We start from the raw sequence: 23,772 nt of genomic DNA, 5'->3' as shown, positions 1-23,772 counted from the left end.
ATTGTGAATAGCCAAATGTATTAAAATTTGTATCTTGGTTTAAATAAACATTATTTAAAAAAAAAAATAAAAAAAAAGTTCTCACTAGTTAATCATAAAATTATAAATAATTCTGTTTCAACAATTGCGAATTATTAAATTGTTCACATGAATGGCTTACGTGTATTTATCATCTCATAGTTATAGATAGTTATAAATAGATGTTTATAATTATTACATAATCTGAAAATAAAAGAATAAGAAAGAATAAACTACTAGGGAGCAAATATACCTTATGAATAAAAAATTAGATAACCTTAATTTAATTTGGTATCATGCATTGGTATTTTGATAGCAAACAGTATACCAACTTCTCTTGTAAAATCTCTCTTCCGTTTCAGCAAATAGTCGTGCATTTACATACATGAACTTTTGCATATTTATATGATGTACGTGTATATCCGAGAGAACAGGATAAAAGAGGGGTTGGTCGAAATCAGCGGATTCACGAATTCTTTCTTATTCCATCCTAATTCGAGGAAACGACCGTCGTAAAACGAATCAGAGGAGTATCATACCTCGGAATTTCTTCTCCCTATTACCCTCTGGACGCTCGTTTTTGTTCCACCCTCCTGGATCCGGGGTTGAAAGGAGGCAAACGTTGGAAAACCAAGCAGGAAATCGTATCCCATGGAAAACGGCAATCCTCCTACATACACGATTACTTTTCAGTCCTTCGTTTCTTATTGAGTTATCGAAATTATACCCACGAGGTCGATTGTATTGCACTATGCTTGAAAACTGTCCTAACAATATTCATTTCTAGCATATTTATTTAAATCCAATGGAAGTTCGCGCAGGCGCAATGTGAATAATATTCTAAGTATGTACTATATTTCTGGTAGATTTTAATAACTTTTTGTGACTCAAAAACTCACTGCATAGTCTAATGTTTTGTATAACTTTTACTCCCTATTTTATTACTTATCCTCTTATTAATACGTTTTATAATCTAGTATAACAGAAACTAAAGTGTTATAAAATTGGAGAATACATGCACTTATTTGCAATAATGACTCTATCTTATATTATATGTATATATCCTTTATAAATATAGTACTAAGAGCGCCATCTGCTGCCACATAATGTCAACGTATAGTCTAATTAATTAATTAATTTAAAAGAATTTGTTAATATTATGTATAACTATGTATTAAAAAAAAGTTATAAATTTTGAAAATTATAAATTTTCAACAATATTAATGCAGAACTGTCAATTTTATAAAATAACATTCTGATAAAAGTACATTCTATACTCGTTATATAAAAAGCTCTTATTTAATTTAATTATTTAAAATATTAAGTATATTAATTTACAATAATTTAAAATATATTTTCATCTTAATTATATTTTTCAATGCTAATAATGGATTATCAATGCCCTCTTTAGGAAGAATTTGAATGCGGTGTGCGCATTTGCCTGCGGACATGCGTTTTCCGGTTCCAGTTCTTTCTGTGACAGGCATTGCAGCAAGATGGTGAGTTTCGTGTATGAGAAGTTTAAATCTTTAATTGTAGAGAGAATCCTATGCAAAATACACAAATTTTTAATGAAAAAATTACAAAACGATTATTCGTGTAACTGGTTAAGAAAATATTTTTTAACCTTTCAAAGATAGTTAAATAATATTCTGTTATCTGTTGAATGTTTTGGTTATGACTTCTGTTTCCAAGAATTATAATATAATATAAGATTCTTTAATTAATTGTTTTTTCTTTTACTATATTTTTCATGTTCCCATATTATTTTCTATCATATATAAAAATAAATTTCGGAACAATTAACTGATGATAGTATACGTTTATAGGTTATCTCGCGTTGTAATCTTAATGCGTGCGAGTTACATATAAAATTTTATTCTATTCAAATTTATGTTTCAGTCGCTTGTAATTCCAGAGAAGTTCCAACACATTCTTCGTGTCATGGGCACGAACATTGATGGTAATAGAAAAGTTATGTTTGCTATGACAGCAATTAAAGGTGTTGGTCGTCGTTACGCCAACATCGTTTTAAAAAAAGCTGATATCGATCTAGATAAGCGTGCTGGAGAATGCTCAGAGGAGGAAGTAAGAATTAATTTAACAATAATGTCATACAAACAAGATTTATCATATTTTTATAATATTTATTTGATTTTTTTATCAGGTTGAAAAAATTGTAACAATTATGGCTAATCCTAGACAGTACAAAATCCCAGATTGGTTCTTGAATAGACAAAAAGATATTGTTGATGGCAAATATTCACAGGTGTGTATAACAAAAGAAAAAGATAAGAGATCCCTAACTATGTAATGCACAATTTTACGACTAACCATATGAACTTTATGTATGGATTAGATGGTAGCTTGTGCTAGAGAAACTGCATGATAGGTTGCTATTTAACATTGAAGTTAAATGGTGTGTCAAATAATTAACGTGCAACATATAAAGTTCAGTACTGTTACATTTCTTACATTGCTCTTTTCATTTCAATCTTTAAAGAAGTTACAAAATAGCAATTATTATATTATATTTTATAGCTTACTAGTTCATATCTGGATTCAAAACTTCGTGAGGACTTGGAACGAATGAAGAAAATTCGTGCTCACCGAGGTTTACGTCATTACTGGGGCTTGCGTGTACGTGGTCAGCACACAAAGACTACGGGTCGTCGCGGTCGTACAGTAGGTGTATCAAAAAAGAAGTAATTTTATATTTTCTTGATTATTAATAAATTAATAAAACAATATTAAGGGTTTCATTTTAAGAATAAGTGACACCTAATTTGAAGAATATATTTATTAAAGACAATATTAACGTGTATTAGTATATATCATGATTTTAATATTTATAGAATACAGTTTTCACTTTGAACAACAACTGATTTACAATTATGGAAACATTTTCTAACTAATCGTATTATATAATCGTATTCTCGTATTTTAAAAATTGACTGCTCTCGTTTGATATGCATTATTTATGTAGATTTTAGGAGCAGGAAATATATAATCCGAAAAATGTAGTTTCTCAATTGATCACATTTTGGTAATTGTTTTTTACATTAATTGCACGAAGTGGAAGAAATATTTTATAGTGCATAATGCAAATGCAGTTAAAATTGAAAGTAGAATGAAGCATTTAAATGTAAGGAATGTGCATTAAAGTTATTGACTGAATTTTCGTTGACCAACATCAATTAATTCTAGATATGCTGCGGGTATTTTTCCTCGTCTTATTCCACTTATACCAATTACGTACTCCTCATTGCCAGGTATCTCGATAACCGTAATTACCTACAAGATAATTGAATTTTATAAAATTTTATAACATATTAATAAATTCGTTTAAAGTAATCTACCAAACTTCAAAAAAGCTAGACTTGAGAGGTCAAAATCTGCTGAGACATGTTTAAGGTTATGAAAAATAAAATACATTTAACAGAATGAATGACAATTTATTTTTTATACATGCAAAATTTGAATAAATGTACATGTGTGTTCTTTTATATGTGCTTTACTATATGCATACACGTAACAATACTTTATACGTAAACAAATATACAAATGAAATCAGAACAAACAGATATTAAACACCAAAAACAAATCTAACAAAAGTAAGAAAATTATACATTTGTGAAACTTATAACTAAAAAATATAGATATATATATCATGCATAATTTTTCTTAAAGATTTAATGTCAGGTATACAAAAGTGCTAATTTTTAAACAGAGAGACAAAATAACTGAGTATCATATGCAATCCCAATGTATATAAGTATATATCTTCTTATTTTGTAACACCTTGCATCATTTTTATGATACATAAAACTATAAGAATTTATTTACACTACTTCAAACATTCTACTTTTATTTTATACATTATAGAAACAAAAAGATCTAAACTACGTATAAAATAATTTTAAACTATATGACAATATATCATGGAAAATTCTTATATAAGTAACATTATGTGTTATCTACTACATCTTTCCTATTATATATATAAAAAACCAAAAACGCATTTATATTGCACTAAATTTGACGATTTTAAAATGCACAATTTTTTATCTGTATTCATATACATATAATATATTTCTAAGAAATGCGCTAACTTTTATTATACGTTATTATACGTTTGAGTTTAAGGGAATAAAAAATTCGTACAATTAATGTAAGTAAATTATAAAATATTTCCAATCGATATCACGAAATTTTTATAAATATAATTGAACTAATAAATGCAACTCACTTTTAATAACGTTTCATGCCATTTGTACGGCTATGCTGCAAACATGCTTCTTAATTAAATCACAAATTTTGTTACCTCATTTTGCACAACGCTTAATTCTTCAGAATTTGTCGCAGAAAAATCGCATAATACCCTTGCTAGTTGCTCATCGTCATTTCCTGATACATTGGATGTTGATTGGGTAGTCGGATGATAAGGACCCCCAGATAAGCTGGGTAGGATAAATTACAATTTGGTTGAGTTTGGTGAACATGCATTTTAAAGTGAATCAGCTATTTGTGCAAACATGAGAAACTTTTTTTTTTAACATTTAAAATTTGGACTGTATTTGTAGACTATATAATTCAACATAAAAAACTTGATAATACTACAAATACTAAAATTTTCTTTATTTTGTAAGAAATATGCAAGAATTTTGATTACCATTAGGATTTTATATAATCTACATGCTACATACACATGAATAAAAATAATTAAAATTATTGATAAATTATATTGATACACATATGAAAGCATAAGCGGTTTGACAAATAGGAAAACATAGATAATAGTAAACGAAAGATAACGAAATTTTGAGAAAGAATATCCCAATACCTTTTAACAAATACATTGTTAGTACTAAAGAAAACTTAGCAACATGCATTAGGAACAAACATTAATCAGCTGTACAGTGCATATTTGGATATTGACTCAAGTATGAAAATATTTAAAAAAAGAAAAAAATGTACATAATAAAATTCTTTTCCTAATTCCATTATTTTTATAGCTGAATTGCTATTATTTCACTATACAAAATTCATTAACGGTAAATAAACATTTCATAGAGATAATTTATTCACTCATTTCTGATAGTTACAAGTTTTAAAGCAGCATAATAGACTAACAATCATTTAACATACTTCTAAAATTGTATTTGTTAACATGTATGTATATACCTACATATATATTAAAGAAAAAATGCAGTAAGCTTCTGTTTATTATTTTAGATCACAATTATTACGAAGTAGTTATTGCCCTTTTTTTAAACGCGATTATAAATTTGTAAAGCTAAACATTCGAAGTATTCGTCTCAAAGGTAGCAGTAACATAAGTAGAATCAGAAAGGGGTGGATTTATAGAGGAATTTTGGGATTGTGAAGGTGAGGGTGTTAGCTCGATCACATCTTCGCTGTTGACTCGCAGCAAAGGACTCGGCTGACGCGTCCTGCAATCCCAATCATGCAGGCAAAGATAAAGAATAGAAAGAATACATCAGAGGAATGAATAAGTATAAGAAGCATAGGACTAGAGCAAAAACAAAGATACCATTTTTATTTTGAAACATAAATAAAATAGATTACAATTACTACTTAGAACAAACAAAAAAACATTACTTATATCGCGCTTATAGAAATGAGCAGAATTTTAAGCAGTAGAATATTCTACATGATGATCTTTGCGAATGAGTAATGATTCTATAAGCTTATCCTAAATACTTTTACGTGTCATATATGACACAGCATCCAATAATTATTAGACATTACTCACTCGGATCACCAAAGAGTGGGATAGCTGTACAAGGTCAGTGCAGGATAATTAAACAATGTTTGAAGAAAAAACTTTTAAAGAAAAGTTTGTCATCTTACCCAGCAAGTTCACGTTGCAGATCTTGCATTGTTGCATGACATTGAGCGTAATAACGCGCTTGTGCCTCGACAAATTCATGCAAACAACGTAAGTGCCCAGCCTGAGAGCTTTGAACACCTTCCAGCAATAATTTCACTATCTCTGCTTGACGATCGAACTCCGATTGCGCTATTCTCAACTCCCTCTCTGCCTGAGTAGAGTAATAAAGAGTTTTATTCCTTGCATCTGATTAGCATAAAAAATTGTTTGTGCAACATAAAATGACAGATAATAGAAATAACTTACAGCATAACTTTACAATGAAAGTTATGTATAACATCATTATAACAAAAATGGTAAAATTTGCAATTACAAATGAAAGTTTCATAAAATGTTTTTTTATGAAACTTTTAAATCTATCCATTTGTAATTGCAAATTTTACCATTTTTTACAAAACTTTAAATAAAAAATATAAAATTATAAAAAAATTGAACATGTATTTAAAAGAGTACAGAGCTAGTCTCAAATTTTGAATCATTGAAGGTGTCAACTCCATTAATACCTGATCAAGTAATACTTCAGGTGATACCCCAGTCTCCTATGAGATGCAGCAGTGTATAGGACAAGGCACACAGTAAATATATAGTGTATATAATTAAATAAAATGATAAATAGTAAAACTTACACTCTGCTGACCCAGCATACTTCTTGCTTTCCTTACTCGATTTTTACACGAATCTAGGTCCAATCTGAAAATAAAAATTAGTAATATTAACAACATACATTTAAATGTACAGAAAAAAATGAAATACATACCGTTTATTTTCCAATATTGACATTTCTTTGGTAACAGTTTTCATTTCACCTTCCAAAAATTTTCTTAAAGGTTGTATGTAACAATTAGCAGAATCTTTAATGAAATTTCTCTGAATTTGTCCTAACTTTTGCTGGCATTGTCCAACCTTGTTTAATGCACTGCCTAAAGCAGAAGTTTTAAAACTTATATAAAATTACAGAGCAATGGTAATTAATAAATTAATTTTGTATACCATAAGCAATTCCTGGACCAAAATCATTTCCTGCCTCTATCATATCCATGCCTACATATTCTAGATTGCTCAATCTGTTAGGTTTCTTTTTATCAATCTTCTCATAAAAAAAGTCTTCAATTCTATTGCCTGTAAAAAAATACATTGCATAAATATGTGTAAAGCTTTATAATTTAAATGTATCATATAATATTCTTATAATACCTGGATTTGGAGTAAGTACTGCCTCCATATTCCTAAGAATCTTTTCAGTCCATGTTTTAGTTGCATTTGCTCTATCTGCAAGGTGCTCTAAATGAGCATCTAATTCAGTTTTCTCTGATGTTCCCAATGTTTCTTCTGTCAACTACAGCCAAATTTTAAACATTATAGTAAATTAAGGCAACTAAATTTTTAATTCTTTATCATTTTTTCTATTTTTCTTAACAATAAAATATATCTTTTGACTAAATTTTGATGACATTAGCATAAATATTAAAAATGACAAGTGTTAGTCATCCCAATTTATTTGATATATTCTGAGTCATCAAATGATTAATTACTTAAACTCTTCAACAACTCTTAAACAATTCTGGAGTCTTACACATTAAGAAATTTTATAAAGATAAGCAAATATCACTCTAGAATGATACTGCTAAAAACAAGAAAATTAACAAATAGTACAGTATAGAAACTATTATTGAAATGTGCTATATATTTACTAACCTTACATTTCAATAATAATTAAATTTAATTTCTAGAAAAAAAATTACAAATAAAAACATACACATAACGTATCACATATAAAAATTATTACAAAATATATAATATCATAGAGATTAAATGAAATAGTAATTGCCAAGTAATGATTATTTTATCGAAATGTTTCTTCACTGAAAAAGGTACAAAATGTCAGAAATGACAGCGTTCAGCCACAAGTATCTTAACTAGTACATTTTCTTATTAATATGAATTTGTTGAATTATTATATTAAACACTTCTTACCTGTACGACTCTACTAAGCGCAGCACCAGCGTCTTTCACTAATTTCTTAACGTTTAAATCCATTTTTGCGCCTATTCTGATATGAATCCTCTACCTACATCAATCCTTTGCTACTCTTTACATGTATTTTCCATCGACCATTGATTCCAAGTGTCCCCGTGAAGAGGCGCTTCGTTTGTAATTTATATAAGTATTAGATTTTTATGCTTATTCTCTATACATATATTCTACATTTTACGAGATTTAAGCAAAATTATTATGAATTTTTCCAAAACACTGTTCAAATAAATGTTGTTTTCAGTTGGAGATCAAATACACCAATTAAAGCGAAAAATTTAATACTAATCAATAGAAAAAGTACCACTTTTAACAAAAAATTTCCCTTATTCTTCGATTATTATTTATTCTGATTATTACAAAATGTTTCTTGTAATAAGAAACTGAATATTTCAAAGGTCTGGGAAAACTATAAAAGATTCATTGGCAAGAAATGCAATGTTTTCGAGGAAATGATCATAAATCCAATAAATTACCACAAGTTATCTAAAGAAATGGTACATATGTATATTATTTAATAGAATGTTAGTTTAGTTTTACAAATACATTGCTTTAAAATCTTTCGTATATTTCTCTAAAAATTTATTAATCCAAACGAGATGACATCTTTTTATAAATATTTAATATATTAATAAAACTGGAGTAAAAGATAAACTGAGTATTTTTATTTTAATTTATCTTAAAATTGTTCGATTTGAATAAGCGTAGAAATATATGTAAGTATATATATATGTAAATATGTTTATATAATATATAAAGGGGCCAAAAGATTGCGTGCGCTGCAATTTGTACCCTGGAGGGAAGAGTTATTTATAATTTGAAGTCTGTTATTGTTAATGCTTTGTTATTTAAGAATTTACCTATGCATAACGTAATTTTGAAAGCTGCAAAGCGGTGAGTAGCATATAAAAAATCCAACCAATATGGATGTCCTATCAAATTTCATTCTTTTCAAAGCAAATAAAGGTAGATTAACCTATGTTTGTTGATTTGACACAAGGACATTCGCCACATGTAATTTGACATACGATGAATTTGATATTTACATATTTACAAAAAATAAAAATTCGAAATAAAAGTTGCATTTGGAAATTAATTTAATGATATTCATTTTTCGATACGTAAATCGTGTTATATATACGTACAATGAAAGAATATTATGTGGGTTATTTGACTTTGGACTTGAATTTTGATGAATGAAACTAATGCAGTTTTCATGACTTTCTTACCAATATTTTATTGTTATATTTATTTCTACATTTATGATTATTAACATGTATTTATACATGATATCTTTTAAAATAAAATTTCAGGTTTCATACAAGGAAACTATTTATTTCTGGTCAATCAGAATTAAAATTTTCTTCTTCACCTGTAGTAAATGATATTACATCAATTACTATGACTGCTGAAGAGAAAGATATAGAATTTGAAACAATTCAATCTGAATTTTATACATTAACATGGTTATATAAAAATGCTCCTTGCTTTGCCATAAATGGATCTAAGGTCGATGTAAAAAATATTTAGTTCAGAAAGAATTCAGAATGTACTTAACCATAGTTTTGTATTTTCAGATTAAAGTAATTCATGAACCAAGTGTATTTTATTCCACTCTTGTACAAAAGTGTAAAAATGCAAGGAAGAGAATAACATTTGCATCATTATATTTAGGCACAGGAAAATTAGAATCTAATTTAGTAAGCATATTCTAAGATCTAAGCATTTAAAGCTTTAACATGATAAATAATAATATTTTTATTATTAGGTAAATGCTGTAAACGAAGCTTTAATTACAAGTAATGGTAATGTTGAAGTTAAAATTTTGATAGATTTTATGAGGGGATCTAGAGGTAAATTAAATTCTCGTAAAATGTTGGAACCATTACTTAATGGAAAACATGGTCATTGTTGTCAGATTTTTTTGTATCATACTCCAAAACTTCGTGGGTTCTTGAAAATGATTACACCAGATCGTTTCAATGAATTGATAGGATTACAACATATGAAATTGTACATGATAGACAATGACATAATAATTAGTGGGTAAATATTTAAATATTTAATTTTATGTAAAGTCATTTAAGCAAATAGTTATAATTAAATATATTTTTTAGTGCTAATCTTAGCAATGACTATTTTACAAATAGACAAGATCGTTATTTTGTGATTGAAGATTGTGAAGAACTTTGTGATTTTTATGATGAGCTAGTCCAAAGAGTGGGAGAATTTAGTTTTGTACTTAAACCTGATGGAAATACAGTATTAAATCCTGCTCTGAAAGTCAATCCTCTTAAGGATCCTATTACATTCATTGAAAAAGCTGCACATAGTGTGAAAGCTTTGTTCCAGAGAGAAATAGAAGAATATTCGGATCCTGAAAAAATAGGTACATATGTACTCTTTATCATTTATAAAAACATAACTCAACAAGATTGAAGCATAAGTACGGTTGTTTTTGTAGCAAAAGATTTAGATGTAGATACTTGGATTTTTCCTTCGGTACAGATGGGTCAATTAAACATTTATCATGATAGCCAGATAACATTGAAACTTTTACAGACAGCTCCGCCAGGTACAACAATCAAATTAGCAACTGGTTACTTTAACTTAACTTCAGAGTACAGTGAAGCATTGCTTAAACACTGTCAAGGAACATGTCATTTGTTGACAGCACATCCGACTGCTAATGGTTTCTTTGGTAAGTTTATGTTGTAAACACAACTGAGTGAAAATTATTTACTTTTTAAACTAATGTCATATGCATATTTAGCTGCAAAAGGCATTGCTGGTTGCATTCCGGCAGCATACACAAAAATAGAGGAGGCATTTGTTAAATACTGTAACAAGTTAGGACAACAAAATAGAGTAATTTTGTGGGAATTTATTAGGCCAGGATGGACGTATCATGCTAAAGGACTTTGGTATTCTTTACCAGAGCAAGAAAAGCCTTGTCTCACGCTTATTGGATCCCCTAATTTTGGTAAGATCTAAAATTTAAAAAGAAATTGATTTTAAAATAATAGAAAAAAATTAATCCTAGGTTACAGATCTGTTAACAAAGACTTGGAAACTCAAATTACTATTATAACCAAGAATAGAAACTTACAAAATGAATTACAAAGAGAGCATGAACGTTTATTTTCATGCGCAAAACGTGTAACAAATAAAACATTTTTTGAACGGGATAGAATTCCTCCAAGTTGGGTATGTGCTGTCGTTGTTCTGTTTCGATATTATTTTTAGTATTATGTCTGTTTAATGTTTACCATTTATAATCTAAGTCATAATTCGTTTTCTAATACAAATAATCATATGCATTAAAGCTATAAAAAAGAATATTATAATTTATGTTATTAATTTACAAAATTTTCTTCATTTATCATTTACATCGTGTTTAAATTATGAGAAATATATAAATTAATAGATCTCTTTCTATTTATAAATATATGAAACTAAATAAATCGAGCTATATGGGTTTGATAAATAAAAAAGTACGTCATATATGTTTGTATTGATAATAATTATTTGTTGAATGACATACTATCCTGTATGGAACATGATAAAACTTTATGGTACTACGTTTACGACGTTTCATACGCAACGTCGGGAAAGTGGAAGAAATTCCAATTAAGGTGCAGAAATAGTATAAGAAAAACTGTTCATAACCACTTAAAATAGTCATTTCAGTCTACTATTGTGAGCCACAATCTATGTGGCTCTGGAAGATAATTACTTCGATGACACTTTTCACAAATGACTGAATTGGTTTTGCACTAGAGATTTCCAAAAATGGCAGAGATGAAAACTTCTTCCACACAGTTTTATTTCTCGTCGATGATGAATGTTTCTTCTTTGACGAAAAATTCTATTACTTCTTCTTCTACATTCTTTGAATCAGAATCTAATTCGTCGGTGTCGATAGCTGAAGAAGAGTTTAGCATTGTATAAGATACCTCACTTTTAAATTCCAAAAAAGAAATTTATTACAATACAAACCATTACGTAATTCTAAACGACGTTTCTTCTGGTTATTCCATTCTTGTATACGTTTTGAACGATATTCTTCAAATGCTTTCATCGCTGCGCAGCGTTTTTCGATTAATTCCTAAAAAATAATTTTGTTAGTAAATGCATAATTCATATTAAATATATATCAATACAGTATGATATAAGTACCTTCGAGGCACGCGTCAGTCGCATACGATCTTTGCTTTCAAATTGTGCAGAATATTTCTTTAAATTTTTCTTAATTTCTTTAATTTGTTCTGGTGTTAATAACGTTGGTGGCCTCGGTCTCCATAATAGTTGATTGAACTGATTAAGATTAACTCTTTTTAAGATACGTCCTTGGAATGTCCATATCCAGTATCCATTATCTACGCTAGTTTTCCAACTCGAAACTGCTGTTACTACATACCTGTAATGAAATATATATTTATATAATTGTTATATTAAAAAATATATATTTATGAAATATTTTATATATAAATATGTCGGGTTTACATAAGAATTAGGGTTAGGGGTGTGATACGAATCTTCGTTTGGATTACATGTTGTCGTTATGCAATAGATGGGTTGCGCGTTGTCGTTATGCAATAGAGAAGGCGTTGACTAGTGCAAAGACGATTATTATAGAGCCGGACAAGTAACCGTGGTAGTTAGGGCCTCGAGAAACTAATGACAATGATCCTAGGTTCAATAACAAATCCGCGGTCGACGGGTTGATAGATGAACATGCTCACAAAATCTAAGTCGGACGCGTAATATTCACTGGTCATAAGGGGTTACTCTTTTCGTCGATGAGATCGCGAGAGAGGATGACTTTCCCGTCCCGATGATGCCACGAAGGAAAATTATTAATGGGGTGTGTCTAAGGACACGAGATCATCGGATTCGTCGAGAAAAGCCTTCGTTCAGAAAGTAAAGGAAATTGGCGTTGCTGCTAATTGGTCAATCTCCATATCGGTGGTTAGAAAAAGATGCTAGCCGCCGTCGAGGGAAAGTAGCTAGTGGGAGACGCCGCTCGTTGAAAAATAGGTCTCCCCTATTTTCCCGTAGTTGGGACAAAGACTGTTTGTCTGTTTGAAGGACTTTAGTTAGCTAAATCTTAAGATTTATAACGGGCCCTCGGGTTAGCTGAACAGGTACTGCGGAGGCGCATCGACATCTGGCAATCATCTTACTCGAAGAATAGCGCCTGCGTGTGGCGAGCCACGGGACAGAAACCGTTGGAATGTTTTCTGTCGCGTGCCGCCAGAAATATTTCTTTTAAGGAGAGCTATAGAATTGCTCCATACCTTTGTTAGACAAAGCGTTCATCCCGTGACCGCGGCTACGTTCGGCGACTGGCTGTCGCCTCGAGCCCGTCTTATTATTACAAATCTCGAACAAATACAATCGGATCGAAGGACGACAATTGCTTAATTACGCCTATGATAGAATCTAGATTACGGTGTTAAGGGATTTTCCCGAAGTTTCAAGGGAAGGCTCCGATGTCCATTCATCTCCGACAAATATGTGAGAATAAATTCTTACCGTCCAGTAGGATCCCATTCGACATCTGAAGTTTGATAATGGTCAGTTGAGTTCATGATAGTAAAATCATTAGTATCAATGAATTCCAAAGCCCCTGCCATGGTTGTCAATCCAGCAAGAACAATAAATTGTCCAGATGGCGACCAAAATAGATGATTACAAGCCTTCTTCTCTAATTTTTCTGTTGAGTAAAATGAATATTTATGTACATAATACCATGGTGATATTGAAATTTATGGGATAATTGTTACAAGCTTACTAAGAAGGGCTGGTTGATGACCGTATCGTACTTCATAAAAGCTAACGTTTACGCTTGGAATCTCTCCATGAATAATAGCAAATTTGCTTCCAACAGGTTCCCAAGCAAATGCATGGATTGGTTCTTTTATTTCTACACTATCGACTGGAATTTGCTTTTCCCTCATATGAAAGATTTCAAAGTTATAAGACATACCCTGTTAATAAACATAAAGTTATACGCATGCTACATACATTTTAATGGATTCAATAACTAATTTAACAAATACCGTATATTTCTGTTCCGTTTTTTCTTTGCGTTTGGCAAAACGGTCGACTTTCACACAGAGATAGTCTCCTGACTTTTGCCAAAAAATTTTGCAATCAGCTACATTAAACAAGTTCTTGTTACGAATTTCATTTCGGCTAAAAATATGTATTTCAACTTATAATTTAAATAATTTATGAAATATGGAATATAGTGAAAAATGCTAAAAATGTATTACTTTGGTATTTCGAGAAGAGTGACTCTAGCTGGAACATCTTTATCTTCTGGTACCCAGTAAGCAAGAACATTATCTGTTGGAGACCAACTAAAATCTCTGATACCAGGAATTTTTATACTCTTCTTATCTAATAATCCAAATGACTGCAATATTTATAATAAGATTACTAAAACCCAAACATACTGAAACATAATGCTATTTATAACATTAAAGAAAGGAACATACTGGTGTTTCATATACACTCAAAACATCTTCCCCCATACGAGCAAGATATTTATCGTCATGCGACCAGCGGAAAATAGGCCATACTGAAGAACCATCTGCGAAAAACGCACGTTTTTCTTGTCCAGTAAGAATGTCCCAAATTACTAGTCGTTTCTGATCTGAACCAAGATCAGTTCGTGGAGTGTATGTTACTAAATAACGTTCGCAAGGAGAAAAGTCAATACATTCAACACCCTTCTGACTGAATCTGGCTTGTTGTAAAAATTGAGGACCACCCCATAATGCAACACCTAATTTGTGGAATGTTGCTAAATATGTCCCCAATGGAGACCATTTAACATAAGTCTCAGTCCATCGCTACAGAAAATATAAAAATTTGGTACTCAATAAGTGATCAATTAAAATGAATAAAATATAATAACTTACAGAACGTTCTTCAAGCAATGTTGGTTCAGGAGCAGAATTCTGCCAGACTTGAACAGTAACAGAAGGGCCATTACCACAAAGTACACAAAATTGGTCATAAGCATCTGGTTCTAAAAGATAATAATGTAAATCTGCTGCAGCTTTAAATTCTTGTGGTTTTGGAGGTTCCCATTCATCTGCAATTTCTTCAAATTTCTTAAAATCGGTAAACAAATTTACTTTGAACGTGTGTTGCTTGTCAATTTTGTAATTATTTACAGATTGGGCAGCTGCTAAAGCATTAAGAGGATTATTATATTCTAGAAATATGTACCTGAAATGAAAAATATATAGTTAATACAATAACATTTGAATAATTTCTTAAGGATAATATATAGGTCATTAGTACACACCCTTTTGTATATCCATTTTCATTTTTGGGATAATATTGATTCACTATTGTGCCAAATTTTCCTAAGACTTTGCTAATGACGGATTGAAGTTTTTCCAATCTTTCTGGTTCAACCTGGGGAACTCCATCAACGACGATTACGGATTCCACTCCATCTGTCTCTGATGGTTTTTGCTTCAAGATATCACCAAGGAGTTCTGCAAATAAGAATATTAAATTGAAAAGAAGTTGAACAAAATTATATTCAATATAAGTTACGAAGTAATATTTAATACAAAGTATGAAACACTCGTGGCTTTTTAGGTTAGGCATGCATGCCACATTTGCGATTATACGTAGCCATGCTTTCAGACGTCCTGGCATAGCTTCTATTGATGAAAATTCATTGAGGATAAGTTTTGTTTACCTTCGTCGGTAATATCGTCCACAAATCCTTCAGGATCGCTGAAATTTGGCTCTTCATCGTCGTTAAATATATCATCATTATTTTTAACATTATCTTCGTTTTGAAGTGTTTTATCTGCTAACGTTTTCTTCGCCATCTTGGAAACCTCTGAACGTACAGAGAGTCAAATGGAAATGGCAGCGAGTTGAATGCAACTTTTGAAAGGTGGAAGTGGTCAAACATGTGCACCCATTTCTTAGTGGATAAAATTGACCAATCTTTTTTTATTTTTATATCTGTTGCATTTATTTGAAGTACTAATTTTATTTACACAAATTGCTCTACATACATATTAGCAGAAATATATTGATTAGACAATTGGATAAATCTTTGAATAATGCAAAAAATTTATAATAAAAAGGAAATAAGATATTTTTATTTAATTTAAAAGATAAAATATTTAGAGATACCTGTATAGATATTTTGAAAGTGGAAGTTAGGAATATCATAAGGTTTCATAACTACGAGTTTTGATGCTATATGTTGTCTACTCTGACATGATTATGATTATAACTATCTTCATAAGCCATAGTCATATACATAAAGGGATTTAGTATATCAAATCAATAAATGAATCTATCAATAAAAAAGTCATATTCTTTTACTTTTTGAATATATTTAAAAACGTCCTATAATTTCTGTATTTTCGAATGTAGTAAATACAATTTATAAAATAATACCAGAATATAAATGAATCTATTTCACTTGATTTAACAATTTGATTTACATATTTAAATTATGTGCAGTATTTTCAAATGAGAAAATAGAGTAATAATATATCCATCTTGTTTTAGCTGTTGACTTTTTTTCTCATTATTGCAAGAAAATTGTAATTATTATTGCGCAACTGTTAAAGAAACTACTAACAATTAATATATATAACAATAAATTTCAGTTCAAAGTTATGTTATAAATTATTTATTGTATTGAATATAATATATACATGTCACGTAACACACGTTCTAAACAGTTCATATGTTTACCAAGTGACTTTTAATTAATATTATTGCATTATTAATCTAATTCCGATGAATTTTTGAAGTAGTTCAAAATTTGATACTATTTTAACTAATTTCTTAAGTATCAATATCATCTTTTCTATAGTAATTTATTTAAAATTATTTCTTACCGGTAAATGAATTGAGGTTATGTCATATGTATATATATATATGTATATATATATCATTGTTTGGTTATATTATTAGGAAAATATGAATAAATTATTGACTACATCGATAAGAGAAGTAAGTCAAAAGATAAATGCTGGTGATGTGGGACCTTCTGATGTTACAAAAGCAGCTATTAAAGTTGCATCAGCTATTAAACCTTTAAATGCTTATATTACTATTACCGATAAAACAGCAAAGAAACACGCTGAAAACTCAGATTCACGGCAAAAAGATTGTAGCTTATTGGGAAAACTCGATGGAATTCCCATTGCGATTAAAGATAATTATTGTACCAAAGGTCATCTAACAACTTGTGCATCAAAGATGCTGTCAAATTTTATTCCCACCTACAATGCCACTGTGTATCAACGTTTAAAAGATGCTGGGGCAGTGTTAATTGGTAAAACTAATCTCGATGAATTTGCTATGGGTTCTGGAACTATTGACTCATATTATGGACCAACAAAAAACTTATGGAACTCAGATTTGCTTTCAAAATTTTATTCTTGCAATAATCAAATGAAAGAATATACAGAACAGAATAAAAATGCAGATTCCTGGCATATAGCAGGTATATATGGTTAAAGTCTTTTATCAAATATTTTATAAGAATTTTATTTTAGGTGGTAGCAGTGGTGGTTCTGCAGTGGCTGTTATAGCTGGAAGTTGTTATGCTGCAATTGGTTCAGATACTGGAGGTTCAACTCGAAACCCAGCATCTTATTGTGGTTTAATTGGATTAAAACCTACTTATGGTTTGGTATCGCGCTATGGACTTATTCCTCTTGTAAATTCAATGGATGTACCTGGTATTCTTACAAGAAATGTTGATGATGCTGTGTTAGTTTTAAATACTATAGCTGGTCCAGATGAGTTTGATTCTACTTGTTTACGAAAAGAATATGTACCATTTGACATACCAGACAAAATAAATATTAATAATATTAGAATTGGAATACCAAAGGAATATAAAGAGAAAAACCTAAGCCCAGAGGTACAAGAATGTTGGGATGAAATTTCTCAATACTTAATTGAAGATGGAGCATCGCTTTCCACAGTATCATTGCCACATACTAACTATTCTATAATGTGTTATACAATTTTAAATCGTTGTGATGTTGCAAGTAATCTTGCTTGTTATGATGGCATGGAGTATGGTTACAGATCAGATGAATGGAGTTCGGTGCATAATATGTATAAGAAGACGAGGTCTGAAGGGTTTGGTAAAATAGTTAAAGAACGTATTCTAGTCGGGAATTATTTTTTATTAAATGAAAATTACGAAGAATATTACGTAAAAGCAATGAAAATAAGAAGATTAATCTCAGAAGATTTTGATGCAGTATGGAATAATAATATTGATCTCCTACTCACTCCTACCACTTTAACAGGAGCTCCTACCTATAATGATTTTATTTCAATGGATAACCAGGCACAGTGTTTGATTCAAGATTATTGTACTCAACCTGCTAATATGGCAGGTATACCAGCACTTAATGTGCCAATTAAACTATCTAAGAGTGGTTTACCATTATCCTTACAACTTATGGGACCTCCTTTGAAAGAGAAGGAACTTCTTACTGTAGCAAAATGGATTGAACAGAGAGTGCAGTTTCCTAAACTTGAATTGAAGGATCTATCTCTATTACAATAAAGTATTTCTGTACGAATCTTGTTTGATTTCCTACATCTCTTCTCCTTCTTACTACATCTACTTGACTTTAAGTTATTAACAGCATTAAAATCAAGCATTAATATCAAAATTTAAAATGCACATATCTAAATGAAGGTATTTATATTTTATATAATATTTTTAATTATGGTTGATCGGTCTTTTAAACAAATATAATATATTCTCGAAAAATTATTGTGGCATAAGATACAATTTATTATACTCTTAAAAGGTATTGACCATGTTTGAAATTTCATTCTTTCGTTGAAATTCCTACGTTGGAGGACCTTTTTGTTATTGCATTGCAATGTACCGTGCTTTAGAAACGAATGCTAGGCGTTATACGTTAAAGCTAAACAGCGGTAAGGTCGACCGTCGGTACAGCAGAGTATCGTGTCGACATAGGTATATGCGGCGGTTGGAAAAATATTTATACAAACTGTATCTGAATTATGAATTAAATTTTATCATTGACTATGTATATCCTTGTTTGTGATTTTATTATATGTTATATTATGAATAACAGTAATTCTTTCTCTTTTTTTTTTACTTTATTAATGATTTATTAGTAAACTGCGGATATTTGTGCATTTATGGCAAATGTGAGTATGCAAAAATATACAAAAACGTTCACAAATACAAAATTATATAAAATATAAAAAATAAGGAATATGTATTACTTTATATATATATTTTATATATATGTATTACTATTAGAAAATTTTCATTTAAGTTAAAATTTTTTATCTATACTTCTAAGAATATGAATTTGCATGCAGATTCGCAATCTATTTATTAGAATTAATTTCTAAAAGTGCTTAGAAATATAGATGATTTAATTCGATTTCTTAATCTTCATGTTATGTGGTTTAAATTATTACTTAACAATATTTCCTATGAATATTTCATTCCTAAAAGTTATCAAGAAAATTTTATACCATCGCAACATTATTTATAATCATTACAAATAGTAACTTCTCTAATTTTCATTTAACATTATAACAATAAAATATTTAATTGCATTTGGTTGACTTTATTAATGGTTAATGTAAAATGATTTCCTTTCACGATAGTTTTCAAGAATTAGATAGATTTTAAAACGTTTCACGGACATATAAAATAATTTGAACGCATAAATTATTTAATTAGGTTTACGGAATCTCGAAATAAAGAATTGAGTTCTCATTACTCGATATTGCTTCTCATGAATTAAATCGATCGTGACGCTATCCACGGACGATATGTGTCATCGAGTGAAGCAACAACGTCACTAGAAATAAAACTATTAGAGAAATTATTTTTCTGTTACATAATGTTCCACGATACTGTAACAAACAATGGGAATTATTTTTTCCATCAATTAAAATCACCAATTACACGAAAGCAAATATTCTCATTCGCAGACAATATTACTGTATACATACGTACACACGTGAGTACGATACAAAAGATTAAATATTATTTAATGTTAATTTAATAAAATATGCCCAATATGGGCGATGGGAATGGTTATGGTCGATGTGGATAGTTGTAAAATATAATTAAAATGTCAAATAAGTCCATTATGCTAAAACAAATATACATCCTATTTAATATAATGTGTATCGAAATTTTGCATTTTTATAATAATTGTAGTCTTTAGGGTAGGACTAAGGCAGTGAGAAAAAAAGAAGACCGCTATTCGAAAGAAGAGTCGTAGAGTAAGGGTCGTCACTGCAATGTATACATGTATATGGAGTACATATTTCATTTTATGTTGAAATATATTTTATGTAATTAACAAAGACTTCTGTTGCGTACACGGGAAGATTAAAGGAATGAAAACATAGGGTGATGAGTATTCGAAAGAAAATTCGTATTATGAGGATTGTCATTGGAATATAATATAGAATATATATTCCATTTTATATTGAAATATATTTTATATCAGGTTTAATATAAATCTTATTCTTGAATGCGGAAGGATTAAAGGAATGAAAAAATAGGAAAGCAGGTATTCGAAAGGAGATTCGTAGCGTAAGGGTGGTCTTTATAAAAACAGGGTTGGGCACAGGGTGTAAAGGGCGCATGCGTTGACCCGGCCGAGGGCTGTCGTGTCGCTCTCTGTCGACAATTCCGCCAGTCGTCGTGACGACCTCGAACCGACAGTGTCGCGAGTCGTGGTTTATCGTGGGAAATCGGTTCATCTCGTTCATTTTCGTTTTCTTTCGTTTACTACTACTACTATCCCTTTTATTCTTGTTCCCGTTCAGCTGATTATTCGACTGGTGTTGAACGATGTCGAAGTGGCGCGATTTAAATCGCGGTCGAATTCGCGCCGCGATCGGCAGTGTCGTAGTTTGAAGATAAAAGCGGTATCGCTGTGTCGTTAGTGTCGAAGATCGAGATCTCGAAATTATTGCGATTCTCGCGAAGTAGTGTAGGCGCGTTTCTGTTACGCAGAACACGGACGATTGGGAATTTAAACAGGTGTGTGCCAGGGCAAGGCTACTTGAATCAAACGTGTAAAACATAAAGGTAGATATTTTGTGAATAAACAAAGTAATTTAGTTGTTTTTATCCGGTCCGAATAATGAAATAATACGTAAAAGCTCTAACGCAATATCATTGAAAGTAAGTAAATAAAGTGACTTACATATCGTTTGATTGAGATTTCCAAAAGTCGTAGTAGAATAGCACATATCTTATAGAAGCCTATTAAGAAAGATTTCCATGGTTTAAAAAGAAAACGATTCATTGTAGTGCTATAAATCTGAGAAAAATTATGAATGAAATGTTACGTTGATGCAACGTTGGTCCTTAATGGATTAATATACATATACGTAACTATTGTTGGATGGCGTTGCTTTGAATAGTTTGAATTACGATAACTGAAAAAACTGAAAATAGCCATTTTAATACGTAATTTGCAAATTTGTAAAAAAAGTGGTAATTCTCAGATGAATGTTACATATATAGTAATTTTCACAAGTTATGGCTAATAAAATAACGTATGGAAAATCAAGAGTTTTGAATTTTATGATAATTCAATCCATAAATTTCTGGTATTAAGGTTTTTATATAATGTATCAAAGATTAATGGTGGACAAACTAAATAACATTGTTCATTCATATTCAATAATTATTTCCTTACATTTATATGGAAATTTGTATCTATATTACTATCTATATTTATATTTCGTTGAATTTATTTATTATACTTATTAATATTAGAAATACTAGGATGCTTGAAATAAACTCTTTCATATATATATTATAAATTATATATATTATAAATTTGTATATTCATTTATCAATTATACATCAATCTTATTTATCAGTCATTATACAATATGTGTTGTATATAGATTAACATGCGTCTTTTTGGAGATATAAATGATTTTTTGTAGAATATCTCGAAAAAGATTCGATTCTATATCTTTTCACGTAGTTGTTATTTTAATTTCTTTCATACAAATTCAATTTAATTATCAATTCATCTGTTTCTGAAAAATGAAATTGATACATAAAAGCAACACCAAACAATGGTGAAATGGAACAATCTATAATTATTTCATTTGATTAATTTAATACAACGATCGAATAATCGGGATTTTGATAAACAACGATTTATTCTAGCATTATATAAATTTCATTTCGATTTTGTTTCTGTCTTTTATCTTTATTTAATTCAAATGTACCGAGTGATGTATGAATAATGGATAATTCTGAAATACAAGTTACAATTTTCCGAATTTATTCCACGGAATAATTAGTTTTACTGCGATATTTCTGATACAGAGGCGCCGAGTATTAGGATAAGCAGATATAGTTGTTAATGCTAATGAACGAAATGAATAGTATGTGGGATATTAATGACCGTATAAACGATATGTTTAGCGAAATTAATTAAAATACAATTTACATAGGTGGGCACGGATAAGCTTCGTATCAAAGTTATTTGTTTTTTAATTTTTCTGTATTGCTTTCTTAACTAAGATCATACTTTTTCTATTCATTTTGATAACAACTATATATACGAATTTTATTAATATTTGTTATTAGTATACTTATATTATACATATATGTAGTACATGAAATGTCTTATCGCATTTATCATTCAAGAAAAATGTATTGGAATACACTGTATAAATTAATTGCTTGAACTAATTTCGATTTTAAGAATCTTTCATACACTAAGGTTAAATATACGAAATTTTTGAGCTTATATGACAGTTACAGTACAAAATGGTACAAATGAAATTTATTTTCACAAATGAATCAAATGTATTAAGTTGTCCCAAAGGTTTCTTTCGTTTTATAAGGAAGTAATAGATAGAATAGATAGAATAAAATGGAATCATCAAAGGATGTATCATTGCTTCCTGAAAAAGACTGGCACATTTCACTGTAAGTTAAAATATCTTCGAGTGATGTGTCGATAATTTCCCATGCGCCCCTTGTTTCCATTCATATATTCGTGACTGTCGCTGTTCATAATGGGGCTCCGTCAATATTAGGGTGAACAGAGGTTCGGAAAATTTTGCTTTTCCACTCCCTTTCTCATTCTCTCTTTCTCTCTCTCTCTCTCTTTCCGTTTGTGCGACATGAAGCGTGTACTCATTCGTTCTATTTTGAGGATATTGATCGGCTTTCATGCCATATGAGAATATAAGGTTTCGAGGGAAAGTTACATCGTTGCCTTACGCTCGACCTTAATATCTTTAACCATGATCACTATAAACTTTCCCAAGAATCTGCGTCCTCATCTCGTCTGCTCGTGCATCGCCGTGTCTACGATCATAGTTCTCTGTTCTATACCGACCGTTTGAGAAGTTTCCTTTGATGTATGAGAAAAATCATGTGTTACCTTTCCAGAGATGCTGGTCTCTTGATATTTCATAAAAATTTAAGTCTATTTTCCATTAATTTCTTTTCTGGGCCATTCTTTGAAATATTATTCTATATTTCGTATATTTTACGTATCTTACTTATATTTTCTATTCTGTGGAACAGGAAATGTTGTATTATAAATTAAGACAAAAAGAGTTTAATTAGAGAAAAGGAGAGGATCAAAGTCTTTATCATTTGAGCACGTTTGCAATATCAATGAATCGGTAGGTCACAAGTTGTAAGTTATATAATAGAATATTTTTATAATATTATATATTAGAACTGTTAGAATTGGTCATCGATATATTCATCAATTTTCAATGTTTAA

At 29.9% G+C, this 23,772-nt stretch overlaps 7 protein-coding genes across 17 annotated transcripts in view; 4 read left to right on the top strand and 3 right to left on the bottom strand.

Annotated features, from left to right (window-relative positions):
• Positions 1 to 1,147, bottom strand: part of LOC117152263 — a 55,640-nt gene extending 54,493 nt beyond the window's left edge. Inside the window, exon 1 of the mRNA XM_033323329.1 lies at positions 558 to 1,147. Within this exon, the coding sequence (XP_033179220.1) occupies positions 558 to 671 (114 nt within the window). The 5' untranslated portion in view covers positions 672 to 1,147. The remainder of the gene's footprint in view (positions 1 to 557) is intronic.
• Positions 1,148 to 1,436: 289 nt separating this feature from the next.
• On the top strand, positions 1,437 to 2,768 carry LOC100740153 (40S ribosomal protein S18). 2 transcript variants are annotated; one of them, XM_003492994.3, is made up of 4 exons: positions 1,437 to 1,517; positions 1,921 to 2,106; positions 2,186 to 2,287; positions 2,560 to 2,768. In XM_003492994.3, exons 1-4 carry the CDS (start codon positions 1,515 to 1,517, stop codon positions 2,725 to 2,727), a joined length of 459 nt encoding a protein of 152 aa, XP_003493042.1. In that variant the 5' UTR covers positions 1,437 to 1,514; the 3' UTR covers positions 2,728 to 2,768. The 2 variants fall into 2 exon arrangements, with proteins under 2 accessions (XP_003493042.1, XP_033179219.1); XM_033323328.1 differs by lacking the exon at positions 1,437 to 1,517 and having other exon boundaries at positions 1,912 to 2,106.
• A 191-nt stretch (positions 2,769 to 2,959) lies between these two features.
• On the bottom strand, positions 2,960 to 8,064 carry LOC100740028 (endophilin-B1). 7 transcript variants are annotated; one of them, XM_003492993.4, is made up of 9 exons: positions 7,907 to 8,064; positions 7,127 to 7,268; positions 6,923 to 7,051; positions 6,690 to 6,852; positions 6,559 to 6,622; positions 6,436 to 6,471; positions 5,893 to 6,083; positions 4,343 to 4,478; positions 2,960 to 3,312 (listed from the first exon to the last, which is right to left on the bottom strand). In XM_003492993.4, the coding sequence occupies exons 1-9, from the start codon at positions 7,967 to 7,969 to the stop codon at positions 3,184 to 3,186; spliced, it is 1,053 nt and encodes a 350-aa protein (XP_003493041.1). In that variant the 5' UTR covers positions 7,970 to 8,064; the 3' UTR covers positions 2,960 to 3,183. The 7 variants fall into 7 exon arrangements, with proteins under 7 accessions (XP_003493041.1, XP_012246452.1, XP_012246459.1 ...); XM_024370721.2 differs by lacking the exon at positions 2,960 to 3,312 and adding an exon at positions 5,795 to 5,818 and having other exon boundaries at positions 4,341 to 4,478; XM_012391034.3 differs by lacking the exons at positions 2,960 to 3,312; positions 4,343 to 4,478 and adding exons at positions 5,330 to 5,471; positions 5,795 to 5,818.
• A 761-nt stretch (positions 8,065 to 8,825) lies between these two features.
• Positions 8,826 to 11,689, top strand: LOC100750130 (CDP-diacylglycerol--glycerol-3-phosphate 3-phosphatidyltransferase, mitochondrial). The gene is made up of 8 exons (XM_003492992.4): positions 8,826 to 8,857; positions 9,277 to 9,472; positions 9,541 to 9,663; positions 9,732 to 10,009; positions 10,081 to 10,352; positions 10,428 to 10,664; positions 10,737 to 10,946; positions 11,007 to 11,689. Exons 1-8 carry the CDS (start codon positions 8,826 to 8,828, stop codon positions 11,207 to 11,209), a joined length of 1,551 nt encoding a protein of 516 aa, XP_003493040.1. The 3' UTR covers positions 11,210 to 11,689.
• On the bottom strand, positions 11,468 to 15,882 carry LOC100749932 (eukaryotic translation initiation factor 3 subunit B). Its single transcript, XM_003492990.3, has 11 exons — positions 15,693 to 15,882; positions 15,288 to 15,483; positions 14,896 to 15,208; positions 14,470 to 14,826; positions 14,245 to 14,387; positions 14,029 to 14,164; positions 13,761 to 13,956; positions 13,502 to 13,682; positions 12,143 to 12,383; positions 11,963 to 12,071; positions 11,468 to 11,888 (listed from the first exon to the last, which is right to left on the bottom strand). The coding sequence occupies exons 1-11, from the start codon at positions 15,826 to 15,828 to the stop codon at positions 11,788 to 11,790; spliced, it is 2,109 nt and encodes a 702-aa protein (XP_003493038.1). The 5' UTR covers positions 15,829 to 15,882; the 3' UTR covers positions 11,468 to 11,787.
• Positions 15,883 to 16,660: 778 nt separating this feature from the next.
• LOC100749814 (glutamyl-tRNA(Gln) amidotransferase subunit A, mitochondrial) lies at positions 16,661 to 19,101 on the top strand. Of its 2 annotated transcripts, none has more exons than XM_024370731.2 (4): positions 16,661 to 16,862; positions 16,937 to 17,471; positions 17,524 to 18,621; positions 18,731 to 19,101. In XM_024370731.2, the coding sequence occupies exons 2-3, from the start codon at positions 16,943 to 16,945 to the stop codon at positions 18,552 to 18,554; spliced, it is 1,560 nt and encodes a 519-aa protein (XP_024226499.1). In that variant the 5' UTR covers positions 16,661 to 16,862; positions 16,937 to 16,942; the 3' UTR covers positions 18,555 to 18,621; positions 18,731 to 19,101. The 2 variants fall into 2 exon arrangements, with proteins under 2 accessions (XP_024226499.1, XP_024226500.1); XM_024370732.2 differs by having other exon boundaries at positions 16,665 to 16,772.
• Positions 19,102 to 20,683: 1,582 nt separating this feature from the next.
• Positions 20,684 to 23,772, top strand: part of LOC100749695 (kazrin) — a 139,062-nt gene continuing 135,973 nt past the window's right edge. For all 3 annotated transcript variants that reach the window (XM_033323347.1, XM_012390993.3, XM_033323348.1), the window contains exon 1: positions 20,684 to 21,089. The gene's annotated coding sequence lies outside the window, so the exon portion shown is untranslated. The remainder of the gene's footprint in view (positions 21,090 to 23,772) is intronic.

The sequence above is a fragment of the Bombus impatiens genome, unplaced genomic scaffold, assembly GCF_000188095.3.
Source record: "Bombus impatiens unplaced genomic scaffold, BIMP_2.2 scf_0914, whole genome shotgun sequence".
Classification (NCBI taxonomy): Eukaryota; Metazoa; Arthropoda; class Insecta; order Hymenoptera; family Apidae; genus Bombus; species Bombus impatiens.
This window is presented reverse-complemented; position numbering and strand designations above follow the sequence as displayed.

Coding starts and splice junctions, on each gene's coding strand:
- LOC100740153 (XM_033323328.1), top strand. CDS start 1,912: ATGTTTCAGTCGCTTGTAATTCCAGAGAAGTTCCAACACATTCTTCGT. Junction 2,107..2,185: donor GAGAATGCTCAGAGGAGGAA/GTAAGAATTAAT, acceptor TTTTTTTATCAG/GTTGAAAAAATTGTAACAAT. Junction 2,288..2,559: donor TTGATGGCAAATATTCACAG/GTGTGTATAACA, acceptor TATATTTTATAG/CTTACTAGTTCATATCTGGA.
- LOC100740028 (XM_003492993.4), bottom strand. CDS start 7,969: ATGGATTTAAACGTTAAGAAATTAGTGAAAGACGCTGGTGCTGCGCTT. Junction 6,853..6,922: donor TGGTCCAGGAATTGCTTATG/GTATACAAAATT, acceptor CTTCTGCTTTAG/GCAGTGCATTAAACAAGGTT. Junction 6,472..6,558: donor GTATGCTGGGTCAGCAGAGT/GTAAGTTTTACT, acceptor TGCATCTCATAG/GAGACTGGGGTATCACCTGA.
- LOC100750130 (XM_003492992.4), top strand. CDS start 8,826: ATGCATAACGTAATTTTGAAAGCTGCAAAGCG. Junction 8,858..9,276: donor ATTTTGAAAGCTGCAAAGCG/GTGAGTAGCATA, acceptor ATAAAATTTCAG/GTTTCATACAAGGAAACTAT. Junction 10,353..10,427: donor TTCGGATCCTGAAAAAATAG/GTACATATGTAC, acceptor TTGTTTTTGTAG/CAAAAGATTTAGATGTAGAT.
- LOC100749932 (XM_003492990.3), bottom strand. CDS start 15,828: ATGGCGAAGAAAACGTTAGCAGATAAAACACTTCAAAACGAAGATAAT. Junction 15,209..15,287: donor GAAAATGGATATACAAAAGG/GTGTGTACTAAT, acceptor TTTTCATTTCAG/GTACATATTTCTAGAATATA. Junction 13,683..13,760: donor TCATCAACCAGCCCTTCTTA/GTAAGCTTGTAA, acceptor TTTACTCAACAG/AAAAATTAGAGAAGAAGGCT.
- LOC100749814 (XM_024370731.2), top strand. CDS start 16,943: ATGAATAAATTATTGACTACATCGATAAGAGAAGTAAGTCAAAAGATA. Junction 17,472..17,523: donor AGATTCCTGGCATATAGCAG/GTATATATGGTT, acceptor ATTTTATTTTAG/GTGGTAGCAGTGGTGGTTCT.